This window comes from Diadema setosum, chromosome 9, assembly GCF_964275005.1.
Source record: "Diadema setosum chromosome 9, eeDiaSeto1, whole genome shotgun sequence".
NCBI classification, from domain to species: Eukaryota; Metazoa; Echinodermata; class Echinoidea; order Diadematoida; family Diadematidae; genus Diadema; species Diadema setosum.
In genome coordinates this window covers 11,960,640-11,984,480 of record NC_092693.1, presented here as the reverse complement: position 1 = coordinate 11,984,480, position 23,841 = coordinate 11,960,640, and the positions used below count along the sequence as shown (strand labels likewise).

At 39.5% G+C, this 23,841-nt stretch overlaps 1 protein-coding gene across 1 annotated transcript; it reads left to right on the top strand.

Moving 5' to 3' along the window:
- Positions 1-9,651: 9,651 nt before the first annotated feature.
- On the top strand, positions 9,652-20,943 carry LOC140232849 (uncharacterized; the record flags this gene model as incomplete). Its single annotated transcript, XM_072312963.1, has 5 exons — positions 9,652-9,783; positions 13,556-13,697; positions 14,507-14,689; positions 15,801-15,884; positions 17,146-20,943. Coding segments are annotated over 5 exons (3,828 nt in total), but the record flags the coding sequence as incomplete, so codon positions are not given.
- Positions 20,944-23,841: the final 2,898 nt, after the last annotated feature.

The following is a 23,841-nucleotide window of genomic DNA, read 5'->3' as shown; positions in this document are numbered from 1 at the left end:
ATTTCTTTTCAAATTAAAGAAAAAAAATGAGAATTGTGGTTGACATGCTGCAAATGTCTAAACATTCCCCCATTTCATTTCACCAATGAATACTACATCATTAAACAAGAGATGAAATGTTGCGTCTTTGTCCTATTTTTAGATTGGATGCTGACAAAGTGCTTCTTTAACTTGTGTAAGCAGAAGAAATTTCTTGCATCCAGATCATGCTACCAGAACAATAGATGAGAGAACAAAGAGATAAAGAAAGGGAGAGAGAGAGAAAAAGAGGTAAATCAACAACTTCTGATGGATGGCTATTTTCCCACACTCAGAAGTTACAACAATGAGGGTTGAAGGTAGAAAATGTGTATTCTAAATCAATTGATAAAGAGGACTCTTTCGATAGATAAGGTATCACCAGCAGTCGCTATTGTACTACAGCTTGTATCTGCTACCACGGGCATTTTACCTAGTGTGAAAATCTGGCAACACTACATGGTTTGATAATCAATGCAGGTCAAGGGATGGTGGTATCTGTGGTAGTCTACATGGGCTTGACCATTTCTGTGGTATGAACATTTTTGAAAGATAAAAATAGACGAGATAAAAGCATGATTACTTCAAAAGTGTTCTATCTGTTCTCCTGAATCTTTTGAATAAGCATGTGCAAATAGTTCCATTGGATTGCCTTTTTCATTTGAAATATTCTTAATATCACATTTTTATTAGTTGCTAGCATTAGATGTTGATATTATCGATTGATTAAAAAAAGAATGCATACCACTCTCCTCACCATGCACCAGTGGCTCAAAGTCTGAAAGAAATATGAATGCATGGACAGAGCATATAATTGAGCAGCTCATCAGTTTATTGTGAACTAGTCATAATCTGTCTTAACCCACTGAAGGCTAGTCCATAGCATAGACCTACTCAGACAGGTGTCCAGCTAATAGCAAAATCAGCAAATCAGTGATGATGTCATTACACAACTCTCCCTGTGGGTAGTGTTCAAATCTGCACTCAAAATTTTCTCTTTTTAATGATTATATAATAGATATGTTAATTAAAAAAAAGGAAGATTGATGTGATCAAATTATTTGATTCAGGATTGACAATTTTCTTAAAGCTACTGTTTACCATAGATTGGGAGCAGTGATTAAAAAAAAATATTTGAGTTATCACATTTGATGCATATAAGTGTAGGTCAGTTGTATTACAAAACATCCTACTATATGACAATTTTGCAATGAAGCCTACAATATAAGGAGATATCTTTTTTTCCTCAATAAACCGTAACTGTACACGATTTATTCTAGAAACGATTTTGATAAAACTATTGTGTACATTTTGTATTTTTACCAATACTTATGAAACATTGATTATACTGATTCAAATTTTTTATGTATCCCTAACTCGCATTTTAGAGCTATTTTGAAGCACTAAAGCTGGGTTTTTGTTTCATCTGCAAATGTTAAATAGTGCCTATAAGGGAAGGCTTATTTTTGGTGCTAATTATTCACACACACACACACACACACACAAAAAAAAATGTCATTGGTATAACCAATCGGGAGAGCTGTTAGCAAGTCAATGACAGCATAGGCTCATTGAACGTGCGATACGAGATTGTAACTGAATTACTCATTTATGACAATCGAAACTACAGTGGGTCCACCTTGTTCGGGTTTAGAAAGATGCAGGTTTTGAACCAAGACTAATGCCCATGATGTTCAAATATATATGCAACTGTGCACAGAGTCTTCAAAGAGTCCTATTATACACAGCAAAATAGGTGTTGGACAAGTCAGGGATGGTACAGTCTTGGTTGGGATGGGACTTCAGGTTTCCAACATTTTGTGATGAATTTTTTTTTTTAGAAAATGAGAGTCCTTTTATGAAATATGAAAGAACATATAATTCCAAGAGGAATTCCTAGTTTATTTGATGAAAATTGCTTTTGAAATAGCCGAGATATCTAAAAATCCCAGCCATTCCAAAACTGATTTTCACCATGTAAATTTTGAATACCTCTTAGAATGGCGATGTTCTGTACTATTTTGTAAGTGGTTTCTTGGTATCTCACAAAAAGTTAAAAGCCCAGTCCTCATCTCCACCACTACTATAACCATCCCTTTAAGGGAAAGTACTTTTCACTGCTTTGATCTCAAATCTCTGGAGATACCTGTTGTATCTCATGGAGAAAAGAAAAGGAAAGTGCCCCGAAATGCCTTTGAAGACGACAAGCATGACGCACTTGACAGGTACTAGTATGCTTTCTCTCCTCTTTGTACAGAGAAGCAGTGATGACTAATGTTATTAGGGGTGTGATGCCATGGCAGATAAGATTGCCAAGATGCTTATCATCTTTTGTTGTTGTTGTTGTTCATGGATGTTCTTTTTGTTGCTGTAATTGGTGAGTGCTGAATGATAAGTTTTTTCTCCATCAAGCTTGTAGGAAGGTCTGATGCTGTATTTTAAGAACAAGTAAGAGAGATATAGGTAGATAGACAATGTATGTCACTGCTGTAAACATACGTAGGGAAACAGATATAGAAAAAGAGTGTGTGTGTGTGTGTGTGTGTGTGTGAGAGAGAGAGAATGAGATAGAAAGACAGAAAGAAAGATAATCTGTAGAATTCAATAAGATACAACTCATACCCTTTCTTAATTATACACAGCTCTGTCATTGCACAACTTGTCATGACAAGGCTGTACCACTGCGGTCCAAACACCTGCCTACTCAGTATGATGGCATTGATGTTGAATTAATGACATTATGTTTGGTACCTCAGACCTACATAAATCAAATCTTGATCATTTTAGCTACATAATGTCGTTTTTGATATTGATATTTACAATTTTACAACTTACCGAAAACAAAGATGTATTGCATTGTCTGCACACTGTAGATCACTTTTCTCCGCATGGTTACTGCTCAGTAAAAGCTGAAGTGACCCGGGTTATCACTACACTTTAAAAGGTCAGGTAATCGACCATGTGGTGGTACAAGGTTTGTGTGACACTTTCAATGGTAAATGCACACGCATTAGTATTACAGAGTACTTTCGGTCACGTTAACGCCGTTATTTTGAACTTGTGCAGCAATTGTCAGGCTTTGCAGTGAGCAATTAAAAGTTTGCATCTCTGGACATTGGATACGGACTCACTATGGATTATTACTCCATACTAAAGTCCAACCAATTGATTTAATGTCAGTTAGAACATACAATTTGTGTTGGAATGTTTAAATATTCAACAATTTTGTAGCTGTTTCAGGGGGTGTTGCCATGAAAGTAGATGGGTACTTGTCAGATGTTGTGCTGTGCATGGCGTCTGGTCGGGCTAACCCTTCGTCTGGTAATCGTGGATGTAGGTCTACAGGATGAGAATACAGGTGTGATTGCCAAGGTAAGAGAAAAGAGAATGCATGATCCAACCTGACTGAAGATAATCAGCATCACTAGTGTGAAAACACATGAATACATCTTATGACTTAACTATGTGCTGACAAGTCTGGTCAAAAGGTCATTTGACATCTTGGACATTAGGTATTAACCATCATGGTATTTCCTCTTGAGTAAAGGTGTGTAGATCCCCACCCCTATATACACCACTACTTATTCAGACATTGAGTGGGCTATGGGAGTATATCGCCAGAAACATGTCATTCCAGAATGATGCTAAAAAAAAAGTGGTGCAGGCATCTCATACTTCCGGAAGCACAATATTTTTTTTCCAATCTGCATTATTTTGCTGCCGATTAATTCAACTACAGATACCCAGAAGGGATATTATTTTTGTGGGTTTGGAGGACACCCAGTGATGTGCATGCATCCTGATCAATGAGTTAACCAAGAAAGAAGGAAACTTTAGTCTAATTTTAGGGCTGGCAAAATAATGTGAACAATCAGTTGAGCAAGTCCATCTCATTTGAGCTGATTAAAAAAAAAAATCTACCTTCAAAAATAGATCTTGTGGACATGCCCAGCTGTCAAAGGTGTTACATGTGTACTGTGTTGTGATTGGTTTCATTTTTGTGAGTTGACAACTCTCCTTGGTCCATTGTTGGATACCGCACAGATTTCTAAATTGATAATTCTCAAATTCATGGGAATTTCATTCATTCAGGTGATGTCTCAGTTGACATGGCTGCATATATGCGTCAAGCCTGATTGTCGCTGATAAATTGTGCGTATAATACCCTGTCATGTTTGTGTTTTTATCTTCCTGACAGGTTATTTGGATGATTGTGTTAATGTACAATTCACCTTTTTTGAGTCATTCATTTTATCAGAACTGACACAAGAATGGAAAACCAGTTTTGATGTTTCTTATCATCCTTGATGTCATAACATGGTATGGCAAAAAAAAAGAGGCATGGAAAGTTATGTAATCTTAATTCTATTTCCTTGTCAATTGTGTTATGTGTGAGGTCTTCCTGTGGCTTGCCTGACAAGGCCCTTCCAAGTGTATGCAGACTGAATTTAAAAGAAAAAAAGAGCACATATATGGACACGTAGGAACACTCAGTGAAAGTTATGTGATACCAGAAACATCTACTATCTCCAAATACTGATGCAAATGGCAGAAAAGAAAGAAAAAATCAAAGCAAATAGTGATTAAAATTGTGATTTGTGTGGTACATAATGATTATAGAGATTACCAGACAAGTGGTTATGAGGGGGTATAACATACATCTCAAAGATGTCTCCTTTATCAAGCATAGTGTGTAGAGGCACATGAGCCATCATCAATGATTAAATAACTTTTCATGATTTCCAAGTTTTGTATTTCATTTTTGTGTCAAGGGATGGCTACACTGAGAGGAACAATACATGGACAATTGGTGAGAAAACTGCAATTTGTAGCTCACACGACATGCCTTTGTCAAAGAGAGGCAGCGTAATAGCCGAGATGGGGAGTGAGAGATAGAGAAAGAGATAGAGATAGAGGGAGAGATAGATATGTACTTTACTGTGTGTGTGTATGTGTATACACACTTTGTGAGAGAAGAAAAGCCAGTCAGTGTAACAGTCAACTTAAATGATGTACATAGTAGTAGAAGTAGTAGCAGTAGCAGAAGTAGTAGTAGTAGTAGTAGTAATAGCTAGTCGCAAGGAGCAGTAGTAGTAGTAGTAGTAGCAGTAGTATTGTATAGTAGTAGGTGGTAATAGTAGTAGTAGTACAGTAGTAGTAGTAGTACGGCAGTATTACTACTAGTAGTAGTAGTACGGTAGTAGAAGTAGTAGTACTGTAGTATGGTAGTAGAAGTAGTAGTAGTGGTAGTAGTGGTAGTGGTACTAGTACTTGTAGTAGTAGTAGTATGGTAGTAGTAGTACAAAAAAATTAGTACTAGTGGTAGTAGTAATAGTACAGTAGTAATAGTAGTAGTAGTTGTAGTAGTAGTACAGTAGTAATAGTAGTAGTAGTAGTAGTAGTAGTAGTAGTAGTAGTAGTAGTAGTAGTAGTAGTAGTAGTAATAGTAGTAGTAGTAGTAGTAGTAGTAGTAGTAGTAGTAGTAGTAGTAGTAGTAGTAGTAGTAATAGTATTGTAGGTTGTAGTGGTAAGGTTGCTCTGCCAAGAGAAAGGAGTGAGTACCTGCTGAGCTAATATCTAGACAAGAAAGAAAGACCCCCCCCCCACCATTTATAAGCACAACTTGCACTGTTGGAGCTAACTAAGGTGATAAAGTAAATGACCCTATGGAGGAAGGGTATCACATTATTTCTTTGTGAGAAATGGAATGCTTATGATCTAAGACAAACGGAGACAGAATGAGGGCAGCCCCTAATGGCAAATCTCCGATGTAGGATGATTGATTGATAATGTGGCTCTTCTGATAAAAGACTGGGGTTTTTTTTTTCTTCTTCTTCCCCTGAGGTTGTACACTTTTGATTGGTTTCACTCAGGTATCCCATGATGATATGAGAACAGTGAAGTATTATCAAGAATAGCAGCACACATAATATATCGACCAAAGCTGTTTTGTGTGTTATCTCTTGCTCTTTTTTTTTTTTTTCTTTTTTTTTTGTAAAGCGTTATTCATATTTCTTCTTTACCATTCAGTAAAATTATAGTATTAAAAGTGGATAGTGTATTTTGGGTGACAACTGTAATCTCAGCAAGTGGCCCAAGAAGTGCTGTCAAGCATAGCTGAATGAAAACCAGCGAAGACATAATGCATTGCTTGATTATGTGTGCTGAGGGGCATTTCATGAAGCGTTTTGTCTGATTTTTTCCTGACAAGCTGTTATAAAATTCTGAAATCCTTGCATCTGATTGGCTGAGAGCAAATTTGTCTGACAAATATGTCAGAAAAACCACTTCATGAAATGCCCCCCTGATCTAACTTTAGCTGTGATGTCATATACGACATGTTTCTCTCACATTGCGACATGTTTCTCTCACATTGGAGATCACAGTAGGAGTAGTACCAAGAAGGTATCAAAGGAGGTATCCGCGGAGGTATCCAAGGAAGTATCATACCTCCTTTGTACTACCAATGACTTTGGAAATGCTGTGAGGCAGTCTCAAATGTTGCTTTAACCAGTTGAAAACTAGTCCTGAGTATACTTGGGCAGGTGTCTATGGAAAATGTGTGTTTTAGCAAAAATCAAATCATCTTCAGCGGGTTAAATGCTTCCACTTGAAACGTCCTCTCAGTTGGGGCACTGGTATGTGCTCTCGCATCGACCAGAGCTATTCCTTATGACCTGATTCTGTACGTGACTTAAAATCATATTTGAAGTTCATACTACCAGCTGTATCATCTCGGCCTCCCTCAGTTCTTCATCAGCGATTATTCATCCCTGATACTCTACACCCTCAATAGGCCCATTAACACACATCCATTATCTTCTTTTTTTTTGGGGGGGGGGGGGAGGCATGATGCAAAGATCAATGTTGTCGCTTGCCATTCACACATGGTCACAAAAATTCCACTTGCTGCAAGCAAAGCAACTGAAATCTCCAAATTGGGCATGTCTATAAAACAGTGATGCTTGGCATCCTCACTCCAGATCTAGTGAAGTGAGTTGCATTATGTGATTTGTTTTAATTCCTTGTTGGCACACACTGCAAGATGCACATTACCATGAAGGTTTTAACGACAAAAGTAAAAGTGACTGCATTTTGAACAGTGATGCATTGCAATACTTCTGTAGATTTTGGGTGTGTGTGTGGATGTGTGTGTGTGCATACACTAAAAAAAAAAAAATTGGTTTTCAAATCATGTTGCCAAAATGGATTAAAAAAAAATAATAATATTATATCCTGGTGTATGTGAAGGGGCCAGTTGTAAGAACATAAACCTATGTCAGACATTCAGAGCCCACCAAACACTGACCCGATAAACCTTTGGTGTAAACATTTATCCCGGCAGATGATGATATATTTATTTTTTTTTACGAAGTTTTTTTTTTTTTTTTTCATTTTTTTAGTTGAGTCAAGGCGGTCGGTCTATGGGAAGGAATCCTTTATCGCCTCGTCTGCTCAGCTATGCCTTAAGTCGTCGCTGGCTGCCCAAAACAGGAAATGCTTATCAGGGCGCTCTATCAGAGAGGTTGGCCGAGGGAAATCGTAGATGAGGGGCTACCTAGCAGCAACTGGCCAGTGCTGTTAAATTGCTACCTCTTACCCCTTCCCGTTTTACCCCTCCCCCTCCCCCCTCTACCTCTCTCTCTTTCTTTCTTTCTCTCTCTGCCTCCCTGTCTGGTGATTTGCGATTAACGTACTCCTTTAAAACAAACAAGAAAAGGAGGATTCATCCAAGATTCTTGTCTCATCTCCCGAAAAAGTTGGGGAACATTTGTGCGATTTGGCGCTGGCAGAAGCGCCGGGCGCTGCAAGAGTTGCTTTTATTGCTCTGGGGACTGCGCCATCGCCTGCCATTGGGAGATATCTTATCTGTGACGGCTGGAGGTGTGGCTTCGTGTCTAATTAATGGCGCAATGATTTGGATATATTGTAAATTGGCTCAATCATGCCCACTTGCTTGTATATGTATGTGTGTGTATGTGCATTGCATTTGTATAGTGTGTGTGTGTGTGTGAGTTGAATGTTCTCTCTTTTTTTTTAGGGAGGGGGGGTTGGAATAGATAAAGTAATTATGAGCTGCCATATTTAATTTCATGCTCTGCATTTAGAGCCCTGCACTGCCATTCATAACTTTTGCACACATGCCGTACACCTCTTCATATTATGGATGGTATATCCCATGCCTCAATGTCAACCCTGTCATTGCACTTTAGTGAGAGTGCATTTCATCTTTCTTGAAGAAAGGTGTAGCCTACACTCATGAGGTTTCTGTAGTGAGACAGATTGGACTTAAGATTATCTACTGGCCAATTCCTGAGAGTAAGAAGTGCCCTTGTCGTTCTGAAATGTCTCATGTCACTGATATTCTCCAGTCCTTGGACAGGTATGAAAGAGGTCTACCTGGTCTCTGAATTGTTCACCAGATAGGGTTATTCAAGTATTTGGACATCTATCTATGGGGCATTTACCTAGGTACAGTGCAAAAAAACCCCAACAAAACAACAAAACGACAAAACAGAACAAAAGACAAAAAAAAGTTTTTTATCCACCATTTAATACACTGCCTGAAAAATACAAACAAACAAAGTTTCCACAATTTTTGTATCAAATATGTGCAAGAAAAAGCAGAGTGTTCATGTTTGAAGGTAATGAGTAGGGATAAAGCACAACTTGCGGCTTTCTTTGAATGAAGGCAGGTGGGTAGGAGATTCTCTACTCCAAGGTTGAATGTCACATGACCAAATAGCAGAGTAAAAGTGGCAGCTTTGGAGGGAGCGTTTACACTGGCAGCAGCAACAAAAACATGGAATAACATTGCAAAACTTCACTTCTGAGGAGGACTTTTGATTTCAGTTTTCACTCTCATATAGGTAGTTCCCTTGAAACTTCTGACAAAAAAAAACAAAAAGCAACAAAGCATCCTAAAACAGGTGTGTCTTCAGAAAAAATGAGTGGAAATGTAGTTGCCTCTAAGATTGTTTGTTTGTTTGTTTTTTTTTTTGGATTAAGACTACAATATGTTAAATTGAAGAGACCAATGTCATATGTACCCACTGGCCCACCCCTCCTGGAATCACTTCTATTGCCTGTCACTTGATTTGAACTCACACATTGTTCTAGAGGAGATGGTATCTTCAGGTAACGTAAGTACATTCTGATAATCAGTGTAGGCCTTATATCAATTTCAAACTCGATAAATACCTGGTAGGTCATGCTGCACCATCACACGTGATTATGTTTTTTTATTGTGAGTAAGAAGAGCTTTGCTGATGGATGATTCTGAGCATGAACTCTACCTACTGTGAGCATTCCTTTGATAAGACGTTGTACTCAATTTGTCCCTTTTGACCCAAGGGGACAAAATGGCTACCTGACTATGCAGAAGCACTGTCAGATAACGACACTAACACGTAAGCGGCATTTCTGTGATTATCAATTGTAGTATTATTGTTATCATTATCGAAAATCATAATCATTATTATCACTACCATTATCATTATACCTTTCGTTTTTTCAGCTGACAGTGATCTGGATGAATCAATGGAGCAATCTGGTTTGACTCCATCACCAGCAAACCAAGAACATAACGGTGATGAACTGGGCAACAACCATCCACCATCCGAAGGGTGCACGTCACCAGATCCCAGTGGGCCAGACAAGGGGGCCGGCCCTATCAACACATGGCCTGTGAAGGAGGGCACTACTCTGGGTCCGTTCTCAGCTCGGATTGAACCAGCCCTTGGGGAAAGCAACAGGGAAAACTCGGTACATCAATAATTTTGGATACTATATTGGCTCAACTGTACTTCTGTAGTTTTTGCCAGGAGTGTGACATTTTGTTAAATTTGTGAATTATATGATGCAAGCTGTGTTCAGGATGGCATACCTTCTTGAAGACATTTCTTTCTTCTTTATTTTTAAGAAGCTTGATTTTAGATGTGTCTCAACTTGTCAGCACAGCAAAATCCTTCTAAAATGAAAAGCCATAACAGTGTGATCTACACTATAGAGACATATGTCAGAATTTTCCTGTGGTAGATAAAAATTGGAGGTAGTGCCCTTTTACCTTCTAGATGATAGATTATCCAGATCTATCAATAGCTCTTGGGATTTCAAATGTCAGCATTCAATTTGTTGTTGAAACAAAGCATAGGACAAGATCTCTATAACTTGTTCTCATAGATCAAGAGAAGCTAGATTCCTGAGGGCATTGTGTGAGGTGTATCCTGCTGGCTAACGTCTGACATTTTGTGTTCAATTATAGCGAAGGATCAGAACAATGGAAAATAAGGGCATTGTACCGTGGAGTTCGTTTGGATAAGGCAACTGAGATGGGCATGATAAGAGATTGATACCGACAATGGATGATTGTACTGTTAGCTGTTTGCCAGCTTCACCACAGAGAAATACATGTAACGGGACTCTCATTGATTTTTATTTATCTATTTTTGTTTGGGTAGAGGATGTTGTGTTTTTGTTGGATTCAAAGACTTTCAAGCCCAGATTGTGTGTGCAGAGTGATAGTTTCAAAGTATGGTGTAGGAAAAAATCAGCTGGTGGACTGTTGGTGCTTGAGATGAATTCAAAAACTGTTCTGTTTTCAGAGCCATTTCTGAACTATTTTTATCATGCTCATTTCATCACGGAGCTCTTATATTAAATAGTTTTGGTTGAGACCTAACTTCAGGTTTCTAACATTTTTGGCGTGAGATAATGAGAAACATCTTTATACAAAATGTGGAAGAGCATGTAATTCCAAGAGGAATTATATGTTTATTTGATGAAAATTCATTTTGAAATGGCCAAGATACCCAAAACAGAGCAATCCTAATAATCACTTTGTTTTACTTTGTTTTCATCAAATAAACTCTGAATTCCTCATAGTTTCACGAGTGGTTTCTTGGTATCTCACAAAGAGTTAAAGGCCCAATCCTCATCTTCACCGATACTATACCATCCCTTTAACCATGACTTTGCCCACAGATGGCATATTGCGTAAGCTGGAGGGCCTTCTTAATCTTCCAATTGGTGCAGATGTCTGGAAACTGATTTTCAGTGAATAGAGATTACTTAATCCCTCCTAATCCCTATTGTTATGTTCCCATGGCCTTCCTGTTGGGAATGGCACATTAATTGCTACACCCCAGTCAGCTCGCTAGTTTTAACCCGTTCCATGCTTAATTCTGAAATCCCTGTACACTTAATACACAGGCTAATACCAGGTTCCCATATAGAATGGGTTAATATAGGCCAAGATTTGAGGGATTATTGATTGCTGATGAAAAAAAGTTAAGCAACTTATACAGGTGAAGTGCTTGGGCACAGAAATCTGTGTGGAAGACCAGCCTGAGTGAGTGAGAAATATATGTAGAGATATCATTGCATTTCTAGTTTCCTGAGCGAAAGCTTTGATAAATCTTCCTCATTTCCTGATTAGTTTCAATACCTCTTTACTGCATTCTGCAAAAACACATTTTTGTAACATTCTGAATTTTCTGCTTGAGCTCTTTCATCTGCAGTCTTCAATAATACCTGCTCGTATAAAGCCGCGTTTATTTGCAGTAGATTAGATCTCATTTTCATGCTGACTGCCTAAGCAATAGTTTACACCTTGAATCGTCGGGGCATGTGGGGGATGTTTGTTCGCTGGGTGAAACATGAGACATACAGACGTCAGAAAATTCAAAAAAACTTTTTAAAGAATTGAGATCAACGAAGTGATAGTCGAGGTTGTCGTTAACAAAGTATGAGCACTGGTGGTGCTAGCTGTTATTTGTTCTTAATTTAGCATGAGGGGTCATCAAGTAATCGCATCACAACACCAAGTTTGTGACCATGGTTCTCCATTGCTTTATTCTTTTCGTTCCCACGGTCGTACTGCTCCAAGAATCATGATTACCAATGCAGGGATATGGATGAATAAATATTTATATCAGATGACTGGAATATTTTAATGCACCAAGCGATAAGCTACGTGACTTTGACCAAAGTCAGCAAAAATTGTCTGAAATTGTGATTCAAGAGTTCCTTATTTCCTGAATTTGAACAAGGCATCCAATGGTAATAGTTTCACATTTAGACATTGTTACCTCTGCTCAATGAGTTAGCCCCGTTGGGGACGGTTTGATTTTGCTACAACACGCATTTCCCATAGACACCTGCCCGAGTATACTAGGGACTCGTCCTCAATGGGGTTTGGTAAGTGGTATAACCATAAAGGTTCAGATGTATTGACAACAGAGAGGGAAACAGGCTGAAATTTATGTGACTGTGTACCGAGGTAAAGGAACCTGTACCGCAAATGCTGAGATGAATCTGAACCTTTTGTTTTCCACAGTTGGCTCATGAGAAAAAACAAAAATCTGGGAAGTCAGTCAATGCGATGGTAGTAGTAGTAGTCACAGAGGGATATATGCCACAAACTTTCCCAGTCAATTAGAATGAAGAATTTCATCCCCCTTTTGAAAGAGCAATACAAACTAAGACACTGCTGCTTGTTAACTCACTGCACATGAATATTCATCAAACATTCTTTGAGGAAAATGACAGCAGGTATATATACAGTACAAGTTTTTTTTTTTATTGCCTGTGTTTTCATCATGTTTGCAGCACCCATACCTGGCCATACTGATGCTGCAGTATGTTGTGATTGTACTCTTGCCAAGGTTCAGGAAGAATGTAAAATCCAAAATTCTTGAACTAGATATGTGATGCCCTGGAATTAGATTGCTGTTTGTCAAGAGGAAATTAACTTGCATTTTACAATCATTTGATAAATAACATCATGATTATCAGTATGTTTAAGATAGGGGTTGTACAAAATCAGTTATTTAAAATCAATAATGCCATCAAAGTATTAGTGAATGTATAAATGAATTGTATGGAAGAAATTAGTAGTCAAGCAAGTGCTTCACAAATTCATCAATAAACATTTAGTACTAGAAGTAGCCTACACTTGTAATACATGGCCAACCCACTTTTGGGGGAACTGAATATTGATTATATTCCTAATGATGATATGAGTTGTGAGAGCACTCTCCAGGGTCACTCTTAAAGGGATGGTTTAGTATTGGTTGAAGTGAGATACTTAGAAACCACTTCATGAAATATTGAAAAGCATGCAATTCTAAATAGTTGAAGAGGAATTCATACTTTATTTCATGAAAATTGGGTTTGAAGTGGCCAAGATATTAAAAAACAGAGTAAAACAAAGCAATCCTGATAAAGATGGGTCCCACCTTTTATTATGATTGCTTTGTTTTGGATATCTCAGCCATTTCAAAAACAATTTTCATTGATTAAACTTTGAATTCCTCTTAGAATTATATGATATTTCATATTTTGTAAAAGGTTTCTCATTATCTCAACAATAAAAAAATCACCTTCAAAAAACGTTGAAAACCTCAAGTCCCATCTCTACCGAAACTGTCCCATCTCTACCAAAACCGTACCATCCCTTTAAACAATAATGCTCCAAATTAATTGCTTTGATGAAGACTCTCTGAAATTTTTCTTTTTGTTCTCCCAACCCCCGAAGATATGTGTTCGAGGAACAAGTGGAACAGCTTTCAGCATCTTCATCCTTGAGTACTACTGTGATGAAATTCTCCATGGGAACAACATCAGGCCTGTCAGCAAGCAAGGTGCCAAATCTGCCATCGTCTACATGTACAAGCCAGGTATATACACCTTTCTGAACCCTTTCCATGCCAGAGACTTTGGACAGTGTGTACAATGCTATGGGTTTTTCTGTGCCTTTGGCACCCAAAGCGCACAAAGGGTTAATTCACAGGGCACAATATGCCATTAGTGATTCAGCTCACCAGCCTTTGAATTCTGTGATGAGTTGACAGTGGCAGATCCAGAGGGGGCATGCCCTTTTTTGGCCAAAACAAAAGAAATCAAAAGAAAAAATGGGGGTGCATGCCCCCCCCCCCCCACCTTTAGTTTTAAATGCCCTCCCCTTTACAGAATTCCTGGATCTGTCCCTGGTTGAGAAATCATTGGCGCAATGGAAAGGAATGTTTTCACATTTTTTGTTCAGAGTTGCAAAAGTTTTCTCTTTTGTAATCAGGTAGTCTGAGCATGCTGACTCCTCAGGAAATTCCCTTTCTTTGACCTTCAAATCTGGTGGACTTTTGTTGTCGTCAGATATGAATTAGGAAGCCACGGCTTGGGATTCCTGGTAAATGTCGTGATAAAGTCATACTTCCTGAGTTTTGAGATTAAACTGTATACTTCTTTCTTCCCAGAACCTGTGATTATTTACAAATGGGAGATACAAATGTAACATGATATTCCTGAATGTGATTCCTGCAAAAGAATGGAAACTCTTATTAAAGGCAAAGCAGTTGTGAGAGCCATTAGTATGTGCAGGGGAATTTGTATAGTTGCAGGAAATCTATAAACAAATTAGCATGCTGTCATTGTGTCACTACCCATGAGGCGTTTCTAACTGTGTTCATGAATGGTCCCTTTTGTTTTCCAGACAAACAGCTCTACCTTCTCACCTTAAAAGACATTGCCAAACAGGATGCCATCTATACAATGTTCCTAGAAGCCAGTCAGGATAGGCACCCGAGGTCAGACGAGGTGGATGACCTCATTCAGTCGGAGGTCAATGCCCAGAAGCAAGTGGCAGCCCAGTCTGCCCAGACTCCCTGTACAGCAGGTTTGTTGAAATCCCAGAGTAAACAGGGTGTGCAGAATTTCCTCTGGATGTTTGATGGCTTCCTTAACTCTGCCTTGCACTCCCCCTTTCAGATACCAAAGATAATGACTTGTTCCTCTTTAGGAGCCATTAAACATTTTTTTTCCTTCTGCAAAGGATTTGAAGCTTGTTTTTTCTCCTTCTCTCTTGATCTTTTGACAAGGCAAAGGCAGAGTATAATCAGTAATCAGTCATTTATCAGGCAGAGTATGATCAGTCATTCATCAGGATTCTCAAAGCTCACATGCTTTTGGTGTCTGAGTATTATGGCCAGTCTACTTACTCAGTTCAGTTAGCAAGTTGTTCTGTTGAAACAAACCAGAATGTATTTCAAATACATGCTGATACAAGCAAGTTTACCATATACTGCAAAGAGGTCAATCATTGTTTCTTTTTGTATGTTGCCTAAAAAGCAATCATTAAAAATTTGCTGCTTTGAAACTAGATTTTTTTTTAATGGTGCATCATCATCATTATCATCAGCTCTATGTATGTACTCAGAAATCATAGATACCTGAAAAACTGATGGGTTTACTGCCTAGTCATTCCTGTAAATAGCCAGTTTATTTATTTTCCTGGATGTGCTGAAATATTGATTGAGTCTACTGCAAAGCTAGAATTGGTCTATACTGTGCATTTAGGAGCTGATTTTGATTCACACTACCTCTTATGTCATTATGCATTTTCAATTTTGATTATATGTAAAAAAGAAAAAAACATATCGTACCTAGTGTGCCTCTGAATGCACAGTCATGCAATTCTGTATAATAGAGACATGATATGTAAGATTGCATGAAGAAGATATGCTCTTCAGCAGATGTGCATCTGAAAGCAACACATGTCTGTGTGCAGACTTTAATTTATTACGCATCGGGAAATTAGTGATGCTCCATGCTCAAAGATCACAAAGGACTTTGGAAAAAGAGACAGTTGATGTCACTACAAAAAGTACTTGGTATGGAACTCCTTGTGCATTCTGGCAGGAGTGTTCCAATATGTGATGTCAAGTTCATGTTTCTGGTACTTCAGTTGAGTAAAATAGTCTTCTTTTGTGTCATATTCTTTTAACAAGATGAGCCTCACCAGTCAAAGATGCCAGAAAAACCCAACAGTCCAACGAGAGCTCAAATTGATGCAATCAAACAGCCAATTGAAGGTGAGTTGAAATGCATGGATGTATTTTTATGTCATTTAATTTGCATGTCAGCAATATTGATCAAAAAGAAAATAAAAGTAGTGTTCTTATAGCTTAAAGGGATGGTACAGTATTGGTGGAGATGAGAATTGGGCTTTTAACTTTTTGTTGGATACCAAGAAAACACTTATGAAATAGTACAGAGCATACAATTCTAAGAGGAATTCAAAGTTTATTTGATGAAAATCGGGTTTGGAATGATTGAAACATCCACAAACAAAGTAAAACAAAGCGATCATAAAAAAGTGTGGGTTCCACACTTTATTAGAATTGCTCTGTTTTGGATATCTCAGCCATTTCAAAACCAATTTTTATCAAATAAACATTAAATTCCTCATGGAATTACATATTCTTTCATATTTCATACGAGGTTTCTCATTATCTCACCCAAAAATGTTAGAAACCTGAAATTAGGTCTCAACCAAAACTATACGATCCCTTGAAAATAGACTATAGTGTCAGTCACATTCAATATCTATGCTCTAATATGACCTGTTGCTGATTTACATTCCTTGACTGCTCCTGCGGATGGCACTTTTGGTCAGCCTGATATTGTTTCACGAAATACTTGAAAATATCCACCCAGACAGTGTGGGTGTACAAGGACTAGGTTTTTAAGGTCTTTTTATTGAGTATACATATTTGATGCATCTTTAAACTGCAGTGATCGAACAAATTACTGGTACACGGGTGCTATGATGAAAGATGTATGAAAAACTTACATTTCATATGCGTTATTAAGGACTCACAGTTGAAGTTTGTAAGGGAATTTGATTGGTTATACATTTTTTATACATCTTTATTTAAACTGTTGTGATCATATTATTCACTGATGCACAGGTGTTGTGATGCAAGATGTATGAAATACTTATGTTTCCTTAATATTGATAATAACAAAAGTATTAATCATTATGATTGATAATTTATTAATAGTAATCACAATGATAATGAGAAACAATATATCATTATTATAGGTATGAAAACAGTGGAAGTGATGATGGAAATCTTATTCCATCTAGAAAGAGGGCTTTTGGATTAGAAAATCTTCACAGAGTGGAAGAAATTTAAATGACACACTATGAAGAAAGAAGAAGTCAAAGCAAACACATTTTAATGTTTATTTCCCATTTGCAAATACAGATGAAATTTTATAATGTTACAAAAAATTATGTCCCGAAATTTTGTGATATTCTTAGTTCGCTTCATGTTTCTCCTTCAACAGTACCATCTGTCAGCTGCCAGGCATGTGGTGTGACTTTCCGTAACCCAGCCAACCTCAGCGCTCATCAGCTCTATTACTGTGCAGCAAGGGAGACCGCCCCATTGCCAGTACCATCCAGGACCCGCCAGCACAGTCATCCAAGTACCTACAGGGAGACGTCTGCCAGCAACTCCCTGCAGCTCAATGGTTCATCAGAGACCAGACAGCCTGAGGATTTGGTCTGCATCTTGTGTAAGGCGCGCTTCTCCAACCTGACAAATTGCCTGAACCATATGGTCAAGTTGCACTCTGAGCAGAACTCCCAGGCATGTAGGTGCTGTAACTTCATCAGCGGTGACATCAAACTGCTCAAGGAGCACATGCTCATCCACATTCGGGGAAGTGGGATCAACCCCAACATCTTCATGGCATCGCAGGGTCACAGTCCTATTGGTCCTCTCTCCATCAGTGGCAGTGATGTCAGCAGAGATGTCAGACTGGAGCAGAAACAGCAAAACAATCATGATGCCCATCTGTCATCGCCAATGGACAACATCTCTGAGCAAGCGGAGGGATCTTTTGTCGCCAATAGTGATGACTCCATGAGAGATAGTGAGAAGAAGTCATCTGCAAGTCATGAGGTTCCGAGGAGAGACTCGAGCCCATCAGCCAGTGAGACGAGGAGGTCTCCTTCTGGAAGTTTGCCACACTCAGCCAAGGATGAGACGAATGAGGGTCGTGGCACTTTCCAGCCAAGACCTGCAGGCAGGTTCCTCTGTGTGGAATGTGACATCACATTCTCCAACCACAAAAACTTCATTGCCCACAAGCAGTATTATTGTCAGGGACACTCAAAGGAGAGAAAAAAGCCGGGACAAATGTTGCCGTCGCATCCTGTTCCCCTTCACATGCCTCTGGCACAGTGTGCAGGCTGTGCAGCCATGTTTCCCAATGGGGACAAGCTGGCTGTTCATGCACTTTACTTTTGCCCTAGTCGCACTGCTGCTGTCAGTCAACAAAGAGCATCTGAAGAATCCACTGAGGAGAGATCAAGCCCCAAGACTAAAAGCGAAGAAGGTAGACCTGGTTCTGAAGACAGCAAAAATGTGAAAAGTGACTCAACAGCTGAAAGTTCTGAAGCTCCAAAGGTATCTGGGAAAGTCCAGAAAGATGGTGCCTCTAAGAATAGCACTGAGAGTCGTGGCAGCAGTCCAGGCAAGGCAGAAGTTGTACCAAGTGTTCTACCAGTCAAGGTGGATGGTTGTCCTGCAGCTGTTGGGCCAAGATCAGTTCTTCTAGCTCCAGGATATGTCCCAGCATACATTGGTCGGCAGGGATCCTCGCCAGTATACATTCTTGCATCTCACATGTTTATGGCACCCCATGGTGTGGCAGGATCCCAGAAAGAAACAGCTATCCCTGTCTATCCTCACTGTGCTAATGGGTCGCCTACTGGAAAGAACTTCCCCAGAGGAGAGAATGGTACACCGTTTCCTGGGGAGAGACCATTGGATCTGTCAGTGCGTAAAAGAAAAGGAAGTGACGAGGTTGTCCAGCAAGAAGGCAGTGCCTCCAAAATTATTCGAGGGGAATCTCACAGTGAGGAGTCATCATCACCTGCTCCATTACACAGTTTGCCATCTGCAGCAAGCCGTCCATCCCATGCTGTATCCACCTCACCTGGACATGTGCAGGTGCAGTACAAGTGCCCTGGATGCCACATATCCTTCCATCGCTTTGATAGCCTCAGTGTTCATAGGCAATTCTACTGCCAGAGTGAAAATGGAAGTGGAAGCCTACCCCAGACACCCACTTCCCCGATGGTACAGATGCATCCTGCTATTCCTTCCCTTCCCTACCATCAAGTTATATCCAGTCACAGTTCAACCAATGGTTCTGCTCTAGTTCCAGCACTAGCGACAGTTCAACTCCAAGATGATCCAGTGAGACCATCCAGTAGATGTGAAAAGGGAAGAACAACGTCTAGAGAGAGCTCATCAGCAAATTCACATACTGAAGACATGGACACAGCAACTTCAGCTGGTTCCAAGTCCCCACAACGACTTGAGCAGAATGAGAAAAACAAATCTTCAAAGTCTCCCAATAGCAGTGTCCCTGAACAACCTGTCATAAAGCAGGAACACAGTGATGAGGAAGGTAATGCTCCACAGAACAATGATGTACCAAATGTTTCTCCTGCAATTACAGATCCTGTTAGGAATACACCAGAATTGCTCTCCCAGGTTAACACAAGCACTAGCACCTTACATGGGCACAGCATGCCCATGTATGTACCCCCTGTCCTGAGGTATGTTTGTCCCTCATGTGGAGTATCTTTTATGAAGTTTGAGTCCCTGTCAGCGCACCAACAGTTTTATTGCAGGGCTTCACAGGCTGCCCTGGTGAGAGACATGAGCAGTCCAAAGGGTCGGGAAGTCAAGAAAGGTTATAGGCTCTCTGACACGGAGCCATCCGATGGGGCAGAGTGTATGTCCACATCTCACACCACTGGCAGCTCACCACAGGCCAATGAGAGGTGCCACACTGGAGGCTCGGGGACCATGAAGGCAGATGCTGCTCAGACAGAAAGCATGGATACAGCCGAGTCGTTTAATGTTGCTGGTGCAGAAGCTGCAATGCAAGAACATCCGCATAGTTCTACAAACACAATAGTCGGAACCACCTCACGTGTTGGAAGTGTCAGTAACCCTTGTGAGATGATGGATGATCCATCCTCTGATAATACCACCTCAAGTGGAATGATTAGAGACACAAGCAACGGTGAGGAAAGACAATCCCCTGTCAGGGTGAAACAGGAAATAATAGACTCTGATTCTGGCTCATGTACCAAGTCCCCAATGGATGCCAAAATGCACAGAGTTGAAGACAATAATAATTTCTTTCATGTCAAACAAGAGAAGCTTGATGATGATGATAAAGCTGATAGTTGCTCTTCTGCCAATCATCTGCCACAGCGATCTCCTTTTGGTGAGAGGCAACCGAGCAAGAATCCTGTACCTCTGACCCTTCAGAATGGACAGTGTAGGAGATCAGGGGAGGGCCAATCCCCAGACAGGCACCCCTGTGCTCCTCAGAAGCCGGACGAGTGTACTAACCCAAGACTGCCTTCGTCTGGTGGTGAGGTTCAGAATGTGTCCAACGGGTCTCTGGCAAATGGGAGACCTCCTCATGTGGTGATGAAACACTGTAGAACTTGCAACATCAGCTTTTCCAGCCTCTCCACGTTCATTGCTCACAAGAAGTACTACTGTGCATCTCACCATGTCGCAAAGAATTGTGTTCAGTGACTTGGAGTCAGAGATTGGTAGATTTAACAAAGGAAGATGGTGTTTACCTTTAGTTCATGTTTTGCATGAACATAACTAAATGGGTATTGTGATTTGCTATAACATCAAAGAGGACAAGAAAAGAGTAGATGAGATTGTTTTGTTTATTTGATTAATACATTGTATAAGATACTACCATTTGCCACCAAATCCCTAGTCTTATAGACATCTTTCTCTGCAATTTCTTTTCCAGTCCAAAGGTTTCATACTGTAGTGAGTACTTTCAGCCTGTAAAAATGTTCTGGATATTACACTGAGCTTGTACATCCATGAGGGAATGCACAAAGATACACAGAGCTTGAATTGAAAGGGTTTTGCTTACAGTTGCGTATGCAAACCAGATCAGCAGAATGAAAATGAAAGTGATGAATTCGATGAGGCCTTCTGAAGTCTTGCCTTCTGTTTCTCTCCCGAGTTTGCTGTCTGACAACCTGTGACACATAACAATTTAGCTGTGTAGATACAAGGTGAGGTGGTAGTGCATAATTTATGCACTGTTGCCACATCCATGCAGTTTTATCTGTGCCTGATATCTTGTGTTTGCATCTAGTATCATCAAAATTCTGTGCTCAATTTTATCTCTTACAACAAAATGTTATACTGTAAAAGTGGATATTTTCGCGCGACTAATTTTTCGCGCTAGGCCGGGTCAGAAGAGTTTCGCGTGTTTTTAATTCCGCGGAATCAAGACATCACGCACAGGAACGTATGGCAAGCAAAAATATTCGCGTGTTTTTATTTTCGCGCTAGTTTCTGGTTGCGCGAAATTCACGAAATTTCAACACCGCAAAAATTTCCACTTTTGCAGTATACAGTTTTACTTGAATTTGATTTATTCTGAGGTGAGTGCCAGTGACTGTTTGATTATAATTTTTAAACCATGTGTACACTGCGCTGGTTGATTTATGAATCACAGAGAATTGTGAACAGTGAAGTGTACTGACTTAGAGAATATCACTGGGTAATTTAGTAGATCAGTTCAGATCAGATCAGTTGATGCTTTTTGTACCCAAAAGCATCAACTGATAAACCAGTTGTACAGGTTTTGCTGTTATTGTGATTCAACATCTCTCGACCAATCTTGACCAGTTTTTGGAAAAAAAAAGTTCAATCATTCCAAAAGTTTACAACCCAAATAGTGGCTCATAGAGCAACACAACTTGATAAGATAATGTGTTCCCGTGTGCATGGAACAGACGGATGTTAGTAAAAGGTGATGTTTCACATGTTCAAGGCCGATTATTTCAGATTTGTTATGAGTGACAGTGGATACCAGGTATGAAGATTAGGTGATAAAGTACAGTACATGTTTTCACAAACTCTAATCTTTTGATTCCAATGCATCAGATTCTGTTTTCATTGCTTGTGAGTGATTATGCCAAAAAATATCTGATATCATAATTATACTTTCTCAATCTCAAGAGCATCTTTCAAGATTCCACTGTACTCAGTACATTGAGTAGCTGATGTGGCATTCATAACAAGCATGGCTCAACAATGAAATTGAGTATTATTTTGTATATTACAGTGGACTCCCGTTATAACTAAGTCCTCAGGACCAGCAGTTTTCTTTCGTTATATCAAAATTTTGTTATAACAGAACAAATAAAAAATAACAAAACATAGAGCCGATAATTTTGCGCCCTGGATTTTTGTTTCATTGTAATCGGAATTTTGTTATAACATTGTTTGTTATAACGGGAGTGCACTGTAGTTTGGATGTGGTATTTCTGTGTTTCCTTGCACTGAATATTGAATTTTAAGTTCTGCCATCACGCCATTGGCCTGTGATTTTTCGCACAAGTCTTTGGTGAAGTATAATAGCAGTTATGGTGGTAGTAGTCATAAGAATTGGAGCAGTCGTTTCTTGCCAAAGTTAGGATTCATTGTACAGTTTCTTCACACGCAGATTTGTCATTTTGTCATTTTTCTTTTTCCTGTGGTATGGCTTCTTAAAAAAAAGGAAATGACGAGATCTGATGTACTTGCTTTATTTCATTATTTTTCTGTGGATTCTGTCACCTTTTTTTTTTTTTTTTTTGAGGGGGGGGGGGTTGATAATTAATTACCACGGAGCACTTAAGATGTGCAGTGATTTTAGATGTTGAATACATGTATATTATAATGCACCGTTGTTGCCAAACTTTGTACCAGAAAAGACACCACTTTGCCAGTGTCAATATTGTCCACAGGAAAACCTGTAAGTGCCTCTGAAAAGATAGGTGTCAATGATAAGTGCTGTGCCAGGGCTTGCATGAAGGCACAATGCTCACACATATTATGCCTGTAAAAGGAGAATGAACCCCAGAGAGATCAGCCTATGGCAATACAAGCAGAGGGGAAAAAGCAACAGTTCAACGATTTTTTTTTTCACTGACATTGAACTGAGATTTGTGGAAAATATGGCTGAGTGAATCCAAGTGAGATGTGTTACATGGTCTGTGACAAGAACTTCGAAAGAGCTGTCATGGCCATCAAGATTTCTTATAGTAAGATCTGTTAAGTTTTGCGTACGAAATATGATCAGTTTCACAATTTCATGGAAAAAAATATATATTTTTAGCTTACCTGAGCCAAAGGCTCAAGTGAGCTATTGCGATTGCCCTTCGTCCGGCGTCCGTCGTGCGTCGTGCGTCGTGCGTCGTCCGTCGTGCGTAAACTTTTTACATTTTCATCTTCTACTTGAAAACCCCAAGACCGATTTCCATCAAACTTGGCAGGTAGCATCCCTAGGGGGTTAGGAACTCAATTTGTTAAAATGGGCACCATGCCCCACCCAGGGGGCCCCCAGGGGGGCCCAAACCCCCCAAAATTAAGGAATCTGTAAAAATCTTCTTCTCTAGAACCAAAAGTGATAGAGCTAAGTTAATACTATGAGTTAGTACATTGATGACTATAGTTTCAAGTTTGTTCATAGCAGATCCAGGGGTGCCCCTCTTGGGGGTGGGGGGTTGGGAAGGTCCAAATGGGGGCCTGAATTGTACATTTTCATCTTCTTCCTGAAAACCTCATGATGGATTTTCGTCAAACTTGGCAGGTAGCATCCCTAGGGGGTCAGGATCTCAATTTATCAAAATGGGCACCATGCCCCACCCAGAGGGCCCAGGGGGCCCCAATCCCCCCAAATGAAGGAATCTTAAAAAAATTGGGCCCTTTTTTTATTGTACATTTTCATCTTCTACTTGAGAATGCCTGGTCAAATTTTAGTAGAGCTGTGAATAATTTAGATTAGTGACTGCGCGAAAGGTGAACTTGCGATACTCAGGTGAGCGCTAGACCCGCGGGTCTCTTGTTTTTTTTTTTGGATGATACGCAAAAGCTGTTATGTTTTTATGCATTAACCAGGGGAAAAAAAAGCCACACAGATTTG